General features: G+C 38.7%; 1 protein-coding gene across 1 annotated transcript; it reads left to right on the top strand.

The window, feature by feature from the left end:
- The first annotated feature begins 1,026 nt into the window (after positions 1–1,026).
- Positions 1,027–13,403, top strand: LOC110488326 (class I histocompatibility antigen, F10 alpha chain). Its single transcript, XM_021560529.2, has 12 exons — positions 1,027–1,224; positions 3,432–3,704; positions 3,843–4,133; positions 4,274–4,558; positions 4,775–4,894; positions 5,172–5,225; positions 6,208–6,246; positions 6,354–6,404; positions 7,193–7,231; positions 7,339–7,389; positions 11,128–13,203; positions 13,375–13,403. The coding sequence occupies exons 1-11, from the start codon at positions 1,170–1,172 to the stop codon at positions 11,139–11,141; spliced, it is 1,272 nt and encodes a 423-aa protein (XP_021416204.2). The 5' UTR covers positions 1,027–1,169; the 3' UTR covers positions 11,142–13,203; positions 13,375–13,403.
- Positions 13,404–13,767: the final 364 nt, after the last annotated feature.

The raw sequence follows: 13,767 nt of genomic DNA, 5'->3' as shown, positions 1-13,767 counted from the left end.
AAGTTGGGGTTTGGCTGGGCCACTCAAGGACATTCAGAGACTTGTCCCGGAGCCTTTTAGCCTTTAGGTGCCTTTTGGCAAACCCCCAAGTGGACTGTCATGCCTTTTACTGCGAAGTAGCTTCTGTCTGACCACTCTACCTTAAAGGCCTGATTGGTGGAGTGATGCAGAGATGGTTTCCTTCTGGAAGGTTCTACCATCTCCATAGAGGAACTCTGGTGCCCTTCTCCACTGATTGCTCAGTTTGGCCGGGCGGCCAGGTCTAGGAAGAATATTGGTGGTTCCAAACTTCTTCTATTTAAGAATGATGGAGCTACTGTGTTATTGGGGACCTTGAATTCTGCAGAAATGTTTTGGTACCCTTCCCCAGATCTGTATCACAATCCGGACGTGATTGGGAGTCCAATAGGCGGCACACTATTGGCCCAGCATCGTCCAGGTTTGGCCGTGGTAGGCTGTCATTGTAAATAAGAATTTGTTCTTAACTGACTTGCCTAGTTAAATAAAGGTTCAATAAAAAATGTAATCTGTGCCTCGACATAGTCCTGTCTTGGAGCTCTACGGACAATTCCTTCGACCTCATGGCTTGGTTTTTTATCTGACATGCACTGTCAACTTTGAGACCTTAAATAGAAAGGTGTGTGCCTTTCCAAATCCTGTCCAATCAATTGAATTTACCACAGGTGGAATCCAATCAAGTTGTAGAAACATCTCAAGGATGATCAATGGCACATGAGCTCAATTTTGAGTCTCATAGCGAAGGGTCTGAATACTTACGTACATAAGGTATTTCTGTTTCGATTTTTTTATACATTTGCAACAATAATTTTTTTTTTTTTTAAATCAGTTTGTCATTATCGGTTATTGTGTGTAGAGTCATGGGGGGGAATGATTTAATAAATTTTAGAATAAAGCTATAACGTAACAAAATGTGGAAAAAGTGAAGGATATGGCTGACAATTGCTTATGAAGTACAGCCATATCAAAGAAAAGACTTTGGACTTTGTACCAACACCTGTTCCACTTTATGATCAGGCTCAACACAGGAGTTTCCTTGTTAGAAAAAGCTAAGAGCACGCAGTCATAGCACTGTGGGGGAATCTGAATTTGACACAGAATTTAGGATATTTATATATTTTGGGGAAATTTACAATACGTGAGGATTCAAAATGTATTTTGTCGTAGTTTTGCTCTTGTTTGGGACACTTTCAACGGTGAACAGTGGTAAGAATGATTTTACTTCTAGAAAATGTGTCACAAGTTAAAGTAAAAGCTCTTGGCAGAGCCGTATATAGCCTACATTATTTATCAAATCAATAATAAACTTAAAAAGCCATTTTCAGTGACTAGCCTATTATATTGGTGGACTGAAGTTCATGTTTTGATATGCTGCACCTTAAATATAAAAAATAGGATTATTCACCGACTTTCAAAATATAAATGTTTTTTAATGTTATGTTCATGTTATTGATGACGACTCCAACTTTCTGTTTAATTGTAGGCTAGTTCTGTCAGCCCTTATATTGTGATGCTTCCTTGTTGCCGCTGACAATTTCCATTGATTGCACACCTGAGAAAATGTTTTTTACCCAGCAACATGATAAGACAGTTTGATTGGTTGGAACTGCCAGGTGTCAGGTGATAAGGCTATATACACTCAGCAAAAATATAAAGACAACATGTAAAGTGCACAAAAAGGTTATTATTCAAAAATGTTGACACATGTGTTTACATCCCTGTTAGTGAGCATTACTACTTTGCCAAGATAATCCAGCTACCTGACAGATCGGGCATATCTAGAAGCTGATTAAACAGCACGATCATTACACAGGTCTACCTGGTGCTGGGGACAATAAAAGGCCACTCTATAATGTGCAGCTTTGTCACACAACACAATGCCACAGATGTCTCACGTTTTGAGGGTACAATTGGCATGCTGACTGCAGGACTGTCCACCAGAGCTGTTGCCAGAGAATTTCATGTTAGTTTCTCGACCAAAAGCCGCCTCCAACGTCGTTTTAGAAAATGATGACAGTACGTCCAACCAGCCTCACAACCGCAGACCCTGTGTATTATTATATATTTTTTTATTTGACCTTTGTTTAACTAGGCAAGTCAGTTAAGAACAAATTCTTATTTACAATGATAGCCTAGGAACAGTGGGTTAACTACTTTGTTCAGGGGCAGATCAACAGATTTTTACCTTGTCAGCTCAGGGATTTGATCTAGCAACCTTTCAGTTACTGGCCCAACACTCTAACACTAGGCACATGCCGCCCCAGGTAGGTAGCCTAGTGGTTAGAGCATCAGCAGTGTATGGCATCATGTGGGCGAGATGTTCTGAGTGCCCCATGGGGCGGTGGGGTTATGGTATGGGCAGGCATACGCTACGGATAACAAACACAATTGTATTTTATCGATGGCAATTTGAATGCACAGAGATACCGTGACGAGATCCTGATGCCCATGGTCGTGCAATTCATCTGCCGCCATCACCTCATGGATCTCAAGGATCTGTACACAATTATTGGATGCTGAAAGTGTCCCAGTTCTTCCATAGCCTGCATACTCACCAGACATGTTTGGGATGCTCTGGATCGACGTGTAAATCAGCGTGTTGCAGTTCCCGCCAATATCCAGCAACTTTGCACAGCCATTGAAGAGGAGTGGGACAATATTCCACAGGCCACAATCACCAGCTTGATCAACTCTATGCAAAGGACATGTGTCGCGTTGCATGAGGCAAATGGTGGTCACACCAGATACTGACTGGTTTTATGATCTATGCCCCTACCTTTTTTTAAAAGGTATCTGTGACCAACAGATGCATTTTTGTATTCTCAGTCATGTGAAATCCATAGATTAGGGCCTAATAATTTTTTTTAGATTGACTGATGTCCTTATATGAACTGTAACTCAGTAAAATCTTTGAAATTGTTGCATGTTGCGTTTATATTTTTGTTCAGTATAGCATGACAGGCACATAAAAGTGCTTTGTCTCAATTGAGTCTTCTTTAGTATCTTTTAAAATAACAAATGAGTCTAATACATCATTTAAGTATACAAAATTTCAATAAAATATCAGATTTTTAAAACTTTTATTTAACTAGGCATGTCAGTTAAGAACAAATTCTTATTTTCAATGACAGCCTAGGAACAGTGGGTTAACTGCCTGTTCAGGGGAAGAACAACAGATTTGTACCTTGTCAGCTCGGGGATTTGAACTTGCAACCTTCCGGTTACTAGTCCAACGCTCTAACCACTAGGCTACCCTGCCGCCCCAGATTGTTTGATTCGGTAGCCTAGATTTCATACCAAGACAATGTCTATGATGTTACTATGCTTACTATTATCTAGACCTTTTTTTCTTTTACATACGTCTCTACTAAGGAGTTGTGACTAACCCATTTGCTCCCCTTTGTAACCATTAGAGACATTGTCGCTGAACTACATCTACACGGCCCTCTCAAAGCCAGTTGAATTGCCTGGTATCCATGAGTTCACTGCCATGGGCCTGATGAATAATAGACAGATCGATTACTATGACAGTGTGGATAAGAAGAAGATTCCCAAACAGGACTGGATGAGGGAGAAGCTGCCAGCAGACTACTGGGAAAAAGGCACTCAGTCACGCAAGAGCAAGGAGCAGTGGTTCAAAGTAAACGTTGACATCCTGATGAACCGCATGAGGCACAACAACACTGGTGAGAAACCACTCTTGCATTTGTATCACTCTACATAGCCTACCGTAGAAGTATAATGCCAAAAAATAAATAAAAGACGACTTGACCATCCCATAGGTAAGTCATTCCCTCTCCTATTCTACTTGTTTTTCCTTTCAGGTGTCCACATCCTTCAGTGGAGGCATGGCTGTGAGATTGACAAACAGCCAGACGGCACATTGAAATTCATAAAGGGCACTGACCAATACAGCTACGATGGTGACGACTTCCTGGCCTTTGACGATGCCACTATGCAGTGGGTGGCCCCAGTTGATCAAGCTCTGCCGACTAAGAGGAAGTGGGACGGGGTGCAGATCCTCAACCAGTACACCAAGGGCTACCTGGAGAAGGAGTGTGTGGACTGGCTGTCCAAATTCATGGAATATGGGGACAAAGAGGCTAATAAGCACTGTGAGTATTTTTTAAAACAAGCTAACATTTGAATGGTGATCTGAACTTCAAATAGTGTACATGTGGATTACAGAATTGGCATATTTGTACATGTGAAATCAGAATTAAACACTCATGTTCTCTGTTTCTTCCCTCTTTAGCACCTCCAAAGGTCTATGCATTTGCTAAAAAAGCCAAAATTGCAGGACATATTCGACTGACCTGCATGGCCACAGGTTTTTATCCCAAAGATGTACTAATGCATATTAAGAAGAATGGCGTCCAATTGACCAAACAAGATGGAGTGCACTCTGACGGAGTCTTACCCAATGATGAAGAGAGCTACCAGATCAGGATGAGTGTGCAGATTCCAGAGGCAGACAAGGAAACTTATGAATGCTTTGTCAACCATAGAACGTTGAAGGATCCAATTGTGGTCAAATGGGGTAAAGTAGTCCTTATATTTAATATACCGGTGCTGTATATATTTTCAACAAACACTTTATTAGCTGTTATCAATTGTGGTAATATCCAACGTTTATGAGTCTCTTATGAGGTCATGAATGCAGATGATTAAAATGTGACTCCTGTTTTTTCAAGCTCATTGTATAAGATGTTATTGTTAATGGTGAATATGTACTCTTATCTTGTCTTCCATGCAGATGGAAAATGCTGTGATTGTAGCCAAGGCACAGTTGTTGTCATTGTTGCTGTTGTTGCGGTGGTCCTCCTGTTAGCCTTGGTTACCTCACTTTTGATTCTTTGGAGGATAGGCACAATATGTAAGTTTCTCACATTGTGAATTAATTTCAAGTCTGTTTCTTTTTCTTCTTCTTATTGTTCTGTGAGATCAACTGAAGCGATTATGGTCATTTCTGAAGAGAGTAGGCATATTGCAACCTTTTTTGACATCAGGGCATGACTTTAATAAATCTCAAGTCAGGAGGTCAAACAAAGCATTGTACCCACGTGTTTCCACTGTTTCTTCCCACTGTTTCTGATACTCATTTCATAAAATCCTGTTATATTTGGCATTAACATCTTGCACCGTTGTTTTAGGTGCTGGTCAAACAGGAGCTCTAAAGCCTACTGGGAATCAGGCACCTCTGAATGGTACTGTTGATACAATGTCATTTTCCTTTCTTTAACTGTTACATCTATATCAGTAGCACAGCAATACCAAAGATCTGGTAGGGATGTGTATAATGATGGGCCATTTTATGAGAGTTAATTGTAATGATTGAATTATGTCTTGTGAGGATTAATGACAGACCCCTTAATCCTTGTTTTTACACATCAATCATGGTTATTAATCACATACTGATGTGTAGTTTGGCCCCATATTGTCTACTTGTTGTTTTGGACAATGCCGATCAGTATAAAGCTAAATGTTAATCAAACAGACTTAACTATGGACTTGCAGAGTTATTCTTTTCAAATGACTCTGTTACTTTCAGGCAATGGGAATGGAGCGGCCATTTTGAAGACTGGTCATATTATGTTTTACAGTTGTTAAAAGCAGAGAAGGCTCCAATTTATTTCACGCAACAGAGTGTAGTTCATCATTACAATTAAGAATGATTGACTGAGAACATTGATTCCTGGTATTATAAAAGAATGCCTTCATGGAGTTTTCAACAGTGAGTTTTACAAGGAACAATACAACAGTTTGCTTTTCGGTGCAAAGGTTGCTTTAATCACCTTTATCACAAGTCATGTGGTTTATAGACTTGTAATATGAGGACTGTGTGTCATAGTCAAATAAAAGGTTTAAAAAGGGAACACCTAAAGAATAACTAGCAGTTAGACACTGTGAACAATTTGGGGAACAAATGAATTCTAACTAACTAAAGAATCATCTGTACTGACACTGACGTTAAATTTAAAGTCACATCTTCTAGGCGGATATTTTTCGAATCAGTCAAATTAGGAAGTTAATTAAATTCATACTTTTAAATTGCCCATTGTGTGCTATGAGGATTTTTCAGTTAATTAATTTAATTTAAATTGGGAATATGCATGCCTATAGATGACCAATGATCATCACTGAATACTGTATATCTGTATCTAACTAATTGATTATATTCTATTTTAGTGACAAAAGATGGCGCTAGCAGCACTTCCTCTGACTCTGGTAATGTTCTTCAAATGTATTGCCAGTTATTTTATCTTATATTACTTACATAGACAGTGAATGCAACTGAAACTATGGAAGTGTTGATGTTAGTTCTGCTGTTCCAGGTCAAGGCAGCATTGAACGTCTAGAGAGGGAGACAATGCTGACAAATGGAGGTAATATAATTGATCCTTTTTGACATTTCGTTAGATGATCTAACACAATCATGGCCTCCCAATCACATTCTTGAAAGTTCCTGTTTTTTTCTGGTGTTAATTGTTGTTGTATGTAATATTACGTATCTGAGCACTTAACGGATTGGGCGCCAGCAGCCATACAATCCTGCATCCTACTACTGGCGCTTGCCCAATGACAGTACAAACCACATACAGTATATTAACCAACATCCCCTAACATCATTTGAATTATAACATGAATTTCTGGCATTAATATAAAATACGGCTTCATGGTGTTTTCTGAAGGCAAGAACAATACAACAAGGCCTGTCATGTTGACTTTTCAGTGTAAAGGTTGCTTTCATCACCTTTATCACAAATCATGTGGTATACTTGTAACATGAGAGGAGGACTGAGTCATAATCAAGAACAGGCTTCTCAAGGAGTTAAAAGCCGTTAGACACTGTGAACAACATGACAAATGAATTCTAACTGACTAATGAATGATCTGTACTGAGTAGGAATATTATGATACTGAAGTGAAATGTAAAAAGGTAGGAAAGTAAATAGAACATATTTTAGAAGTCACATCTATCTACCAGGGTAGTTTTCAGTTCAGTCAAATCAGGAAGTGAATATAATCTATGAACTAGAAATAGCCCATTGTTTGTGATGAGTATTTTTCAGTTCATTAATCTAATTTCAATTGGGAATATGCATGCCTATAGACGACCAATGATGATAACTGTATATCTGCATCTAGCTAAAGATTGATTATCTTTTCCCAGTGACAAAAGATGGCGCTAGCAGCACTTCCTCTGACTCAGGTAATGTTATTCAAAAGTATTGCCAGTTATTTTATCTTATATTACTTACATAGACAGTGAATGCAACTGAAACTATTGAAGTGCTGATGTTTCTTCTGCTGTTCCAGGTCAAGGCAGCAATGAACGTCTAGAGAGTGAGGTAATGCTGACAAATGAAGGTAATATAATTTGTCCTTTAAAAAAATAATATATATACACTGCTCAAAAAAATAAAGGGAACACTAAAATAACACATCCTAGATCTGAATGAATGAAATATTCTTATTAAATACTTTTTTCTTTACATAGTTGAATGTGCTGACAACAAAATCACACAAAAATTATCAATGGAAATCAAATTTATCAACCCATGGAGGTCTGGATTTGGAGTCACACTCAAAATGAAAGTGGAAAACCACACTACAGGCTAATCCAACTTATAATGTCCTTAAAACAAGTCAAAATGAGGCTCAGTAGTGTGTGTGGCCTCCACGTCCCAGACCTGGACTAAAGCATCCGCCAACTCCTGGACAGTCTGTGGTGCAACATGGCGTTGGTGGATGGAGCGAGACATGATGTCCCAGATGTGCTCAATTGGATTCAGGTCAGGGGAACGGGCTGGCCAGTCCATAGCATCAATGCCTTCCTCTTGCAGGAACTGCTGACACACTCCAGCCACATGAGGTCTAGCATTGTCTTGCATTAGGAGGAACCCAGGGCCAACCACACCAGCATATGGTCTCACAAGGGGTCTGCGGATCTCATCTCGGTACCTAATGGCAGCCAGGTTACCTCTGGCGAACACATGGAGGGCTGTGCGGCCCCCCAAAGAAATGCCACCCCACACCATGACTGACCCACCGCCAAACCGGTCATGCTGGAGGATGTTGCAGGCAGCAGAACGTTCTCCACAGCGTCTCCAGACTCTGTCACGTCTGTCACATGTGCTCAGTGTGAACCTGCTTTCATCTGTGAAGAGCACAGTGCGCCAGTGGCGAATTTGCCAATCTTGGTGTTCTCTGGCAAATGCCAAACGTCCTGTACGGTGTTGGGCTGTAAGCACAACCCCCACCTGTGGACGTAGGGCCCTCATACCACCCTCATGGAGTCTGTTTCTGACCGTTTGAGCAGACACATGCACATTTGTGGCCTGCCGGAGGTCATTTTGCAGGGCTCTGGCAGTGCTCCTCCTGCTCCTCCTTGCACAAAGGCGGAGGTAGCGGTCCTGCTGCTGGGTTGTTGTCCTCCTACGGCCTCCTCCACGTCTCCTGATGTACTAGCCTGTCTCCTGGTAGCGTCTCCATGCTCTGGACACTACGCTGACAGACACAGCAAACCGTCTTGCCACAGCTCGCATTGATGTACCATCCTGGATGAGCTGCACTACCTGAGCCACTTGTGTGGGTTGTAGACTCCGTCTCATGCTACCACTAGAGTGAAAGCACTGCCAGCATTCAAAAGTGACCAAAACATCAGCCAGGAAGCTTAGGAACTGAGAAGTGGTCTGTGGTCACCACCTGCAGAACCACTCCTTTATTGGGGGTGTCTTGCTAATTGCCTATAATTTCCACCTGTTGTCTATTCCATTTATACAACAGCATGTGAAATTTATTGTCAATCAGTGTTGCTTCCTAAGTGGACAGTTTGATTTCACAGAAGTGTGATTGACTTGGAGTTACATTGTGTTGTTTAAGTGTTCCCTTTATTTTTGTTGAGCAGTGTATATACAGTACCAGTCAAAAGTTTGGACACACCTACTCATTCAAGTATTTTTCTTTATTTTTACTATTTTCTACATTATAGAATAATAGTGAAGACATCAAAACTATGAGATAACACATATGGAATCATGTAGTAACCAAAACAGTAGCCATTCCAGGTGACTACCTCATGAAGCTGGTTGAGAGAATGCCAAGAGTGTGCAAAGCTGTCAGCAATGCAAAGGGTGGCTACTTTGAAGAATATACATTCTAAAATATATTTTGATTAGTTAACACTTTTTTGGTTACTACATGATTCCATATGTGATATTTCATAGTTTTGATGTCGTCACTATTATTTTACAATATAGAAAATAGTAAAAATAAAGAAAAACCCTTGAATGAGTAGGTGTGTCCAAACTTTTGACTGGTATTGTATATATAATATAATACAATCTCAAAAGTTACTGTTTTTTTTTCTGGTATTAGTTGTTGTTGAGTGTATTATTATGTATCTGAGCACTCCAGCCATACCACCCTGCATCCAACTAGGCTACTGGTGCCTGCTCATTGACAGTACAACCCATATTAACTAACATGCCATTTGCCAGTACAACCCATATATTAACTAACATTCCCATTAACAGTACAAACCATATTAACTAACATGCTAATTGACAGTACAAACACATATTAACTAACATGCCCATTGACAGTACAATCCATATTAACTAACATGTCCAGTGAAAGTACAACCCATATATTAACTAACATCATTTTACAAATATCAGCATCATGAGACTACATGGACATGTAATACCAGTGATTTAAAGTACTTAAGTAAATATACTTTAAAGTACTACTTAAGTCATTTTTTGTGATATCCGTACTTTACTTTACTATTTATATTTTTGACAACTGTATACTTTTACTCCACTATATTCCTAATTAAAATAATGTACTTTTTACTTCGTACATTTTCCATGCCACCCGAAAGTACTTGTTACATTATGAATGCTAAGCAGGACAGGAAAACGGTCTAATTCACACACTTACCAAGAGAACATCCCTGTTCATCCCTACTGCCTCTTATCTGGCAGACTCACTAAACACAAATACTTTGTTTGTAAATTATGTCTGAGGGTTGTAGCATGCCCCTGGCTATCCGTAAAAAACAACAACAAAAAATTGTGCCGGGTGGGTTTGTTAATATAAGGAATTTGAAATGATTTATACTTTAACTTTTGATACTTAAGTATATTTTAGCAATTACATTTACTTTTGATACTTAAGTATATTTAAAACCAAATACTTTTTTACTTTTACTCAAGTAGTATTTTACTGGGTGACTTTACTTTTACTTCAGTCATTTTCTATTAAGGTATCTTTACTTTTACTCAAGTATGACGATTGGGTACGTTTTCCACCACAGTGTAATACTAACTGTTCCATTAATATGTTTGCTTAGGTGTAATTCTTAGTTATCTAAATTATTGTACACTTAACAAAAATATACTGTAAACGCAACATATAAAGTGCTGGTCCCATGTTTCATGAGCTGACATTTTCCTTACTCACAAAAATATCATTTTTCTCAAATGTTGTGCACAATGTGCTTACAGCCCTGATAGTGAGAATTTTATCTTTTGTCAAGATAATCCATTCACCTGACAGGTGTGGCATATCAAGAAGTGGATGAAACAGCATGATCATTTCACAGGTGGACCTTGTGCTGGGGACAATAAAAATCCACTCTAAAATGTGCAGTTTTGTCACACAACACAATGCCACAGATGTCTCAAGTTTTGAGGGAGCATGCTATTGGCATGTCGAGTTCAGGAATGCCCACCAGAGCTGTTGTCAGATAATTGAATGTTAATTTCTTTACCATAAGCCACCTCCAACGTTGTTTTAGAGAATTTGGCAGTCCGTCCAAGCGTTTTCACAACCGCAGATCACATGTATGGCATCGTGCGCCCCTGCCCAGTCATGTGAAATCCATAGATTAGGGCCAAATGTTTTTATTTTTATTTCAACTGACTGATTTTCTTATATGAACTTTAACTCAGAAAAATCTTTTAAATTGTTCCATGTTGCATTAATATTTTTGTTCAGTATATTATTGTCATTAGCATTCATACTGTTAGTGCAGCTGTAGCCGGAGTATAAAAAGCAAGCGCCCATTCCCATAATGACTATCTCTCTCTATTCTTTCAGCCATTGGGGAGTGACTGACAACGCATTCAAATCCAGCAAAGAACGTGTGATTTTGTTTTGTTAATCAGCAAATCTTGTCAATCTAGATGTGGTCATTCCCATGCATTGATCATTTTGATCAGGTTGGCTTGGATATGAAATACTTATTTATTAACATTTTGATATTTTGAATATCATAGTGGAATTCTTTGTTTGATTAAAATGTACCAAATTATTTTTCAACAAACGGAATGACCATTTTAATTTATTGTATCGGAACCATTAGTCTATTTGTATTGCACAGTCGATTAAAATGGTTGATTATTTTAAACTAGAAACCAATCTTTGCACGCACAGAAACACACACAGAAACACATATACACACACACACACACACACACACACACACACTGAACTGCTTTTTAAATAGGTTTTGTTTTTTATGGAAAGTATAATAAATTAATAATTAATACAGGACTGCTTTGATGAACAAATGTGAAAGCCTCAGTAGCACTTATGTGTTCAACAATGCATTCCACATTTGACTGTTCCAAACATTATGGGACCCCTGTTGTGCTTTTGAGTCATTACAATAATAAAAGATACCAATGAATAAAGGTAAGATTATGCGCATATTGCATGAAGTAGGCCTAGCTACAATTACAGTTTACACAACAAACCAAACTTGTTTTACCACGTTCCACGCAGAAAGACTGGAGTTCACCTGATAGAGAAAGCGAAGGTGCACTGTTGTCGGACTGCATCTCACGTGGAAATTTGACACAGAATTGATTTACACTAGTCCTATTATTATTATTTTCGCGACATTCAACATTCATGTGAGCATTCAAAATGTATTTTGTCGCACGTTTGTTCCTTTTTGGGACACTTTCGACAGTGGACTGTGGGTAAGAATATGTATTTATCTGTAATGTTGCTAAAAGTGAAAGTAAAGTGTTTTTTTTTGGGCCAAGTTGCTACGTTTTCTTTTCGTTTTCATGTGGACAAATTATTATTATAGAGGCACATTTCAAGGATTTATGTTCAATTGTGTCATGTGAAAATTGAATGTTTTGTTAAGTTATTTATTATTCTGTTATATCGTTATTCTGAATGAGTTACTTACTTAGTAACTACAATTTAGTTGTTAAAACTGTATAGGTAATTAGGCTACAATGTTTATCTTGTACCTGTTGCTGCCAAATTCCATTGACTGTACCTGATTGCACACCTGTGAAAACCATCTAATCTGGCAACATAAATGGACAGTTTGATTGGTTGGAAATGCTATGGCGCGATTAGCCTACAGTGTCTAATTTCGTTGATCCAGGATCAGTTTTAGTTTGGTTTCTTTCAATAACCATTGTAGGCAAAGTGGTGAACAAAAATGTAAGGATTATTAAAGGACAACTCAACCCAAAAACTATATTTTGGTATTTGTTCCATTGTTGACATAGTTTCAAAATGTTTTGCTTGTCAGCGATCAAGTTTTCAAGATATGTAAGTTTCAAAATACAGAAATCATGCCATATGATGCATGTGAAAAACTTGATTGCTGACAAGAAAAACATTTTGAGACTATGTCAACAATGAACTAATGAAACAACTACCAAAATATAGTTTGGGGGTAGAATTTTCATTTAAAAACAGGAAATGCATTTTTATCACTCTACATAGCCTACTGTAGATATTTTAGTAAATCTTCTAAGTACAATGCAAAGGACAATTTACTTGACTCTAAGAGCAATACCATACCATAGGTAAGTCATTCCCTCACTTCTTCTACTTGTTTTTCTTCTCATATGTCCATCTTCTTATGTGGAAGCATGGCTGTAAGATTGACCAACAGAGTGATGGCACATTGAAATTCATATACGGCACTGACCAATATTAGCTACAATGGTGATGACTTCCTGGCCTTTGACGATGCCACTATGCAGTGGGTGGCACCAGTCAATCAAGCTCTGCCGACTAAGAGGAAGTGGGACGGGGTGCAGATCCTCAACCAGTACACCAAGGGCTACCTGGAGAAGGAGTGTGTGGACTGGGTTTCTAAATTCATGGCATATGGGGGAAAAGTATTCAGTAGAGCTGACTGTGAGTACTTATGAAAGAGGCTAATAAGGACTGAGTATTTAAACAAACAAGCTAACAATTGAATGGTGATCTGAACTTCAAATAGTGTAAATGTGGATAAGAGAAAAGGCATATTTGTACATGTGAAATCATAAATAAAACACTCATGTTCTCTATTTATTCCCTCTTTAGCCCCTCCAAAGATCTATGTTTTCGCAAAACAAAAGCCAAACTGCGGGACATGTCCGCCTGACTTGAATGGCTACAGGTTTCTATCCCAAAGAAGAATGGGTCCAATTGACTGATAAAGATGGAGTGCAGTCTCCAGTAGTCCTACCCAATGATGATGACACCCACCAAATCAGGAAGCATGTGGAGATCCAAGAGGCAGACACATCTGATTATAAATGCTATGTTCACCATGGAACCATGGTGCCAATTGTGGGAAAATGGGGTAAAGTATTCTAGTGTTAGTATCAATGGCAGTAAAATCTGATGTTTCTTCGCTCTTATCGCAATGAGGTCATGAATATAGATTATATTTCGGTTAGCCATCTATAACAAAAGTGACATAATAATATAATC

Source organism: Oncorhynchus mykiss, chromosome 32 (assembly GCF_013265735.2).
Source record: "Oncorhynchus mykiss isolate Arlee chromosome 32, USDA_OmykA_1.1, whole genome shotgun sequence".
NCBI lineage: Eukaryota > Metazoa > Chordata > Actinopteri > Salmoniformes > Salmonidae > Oncorhynchus > Oncorhynchus mykiss.
The sequence above is the reverse complement of the archived record's forward strand: the minus strand, read 5'-3'. Positions and strand labels throughout refer to the sequence as shown.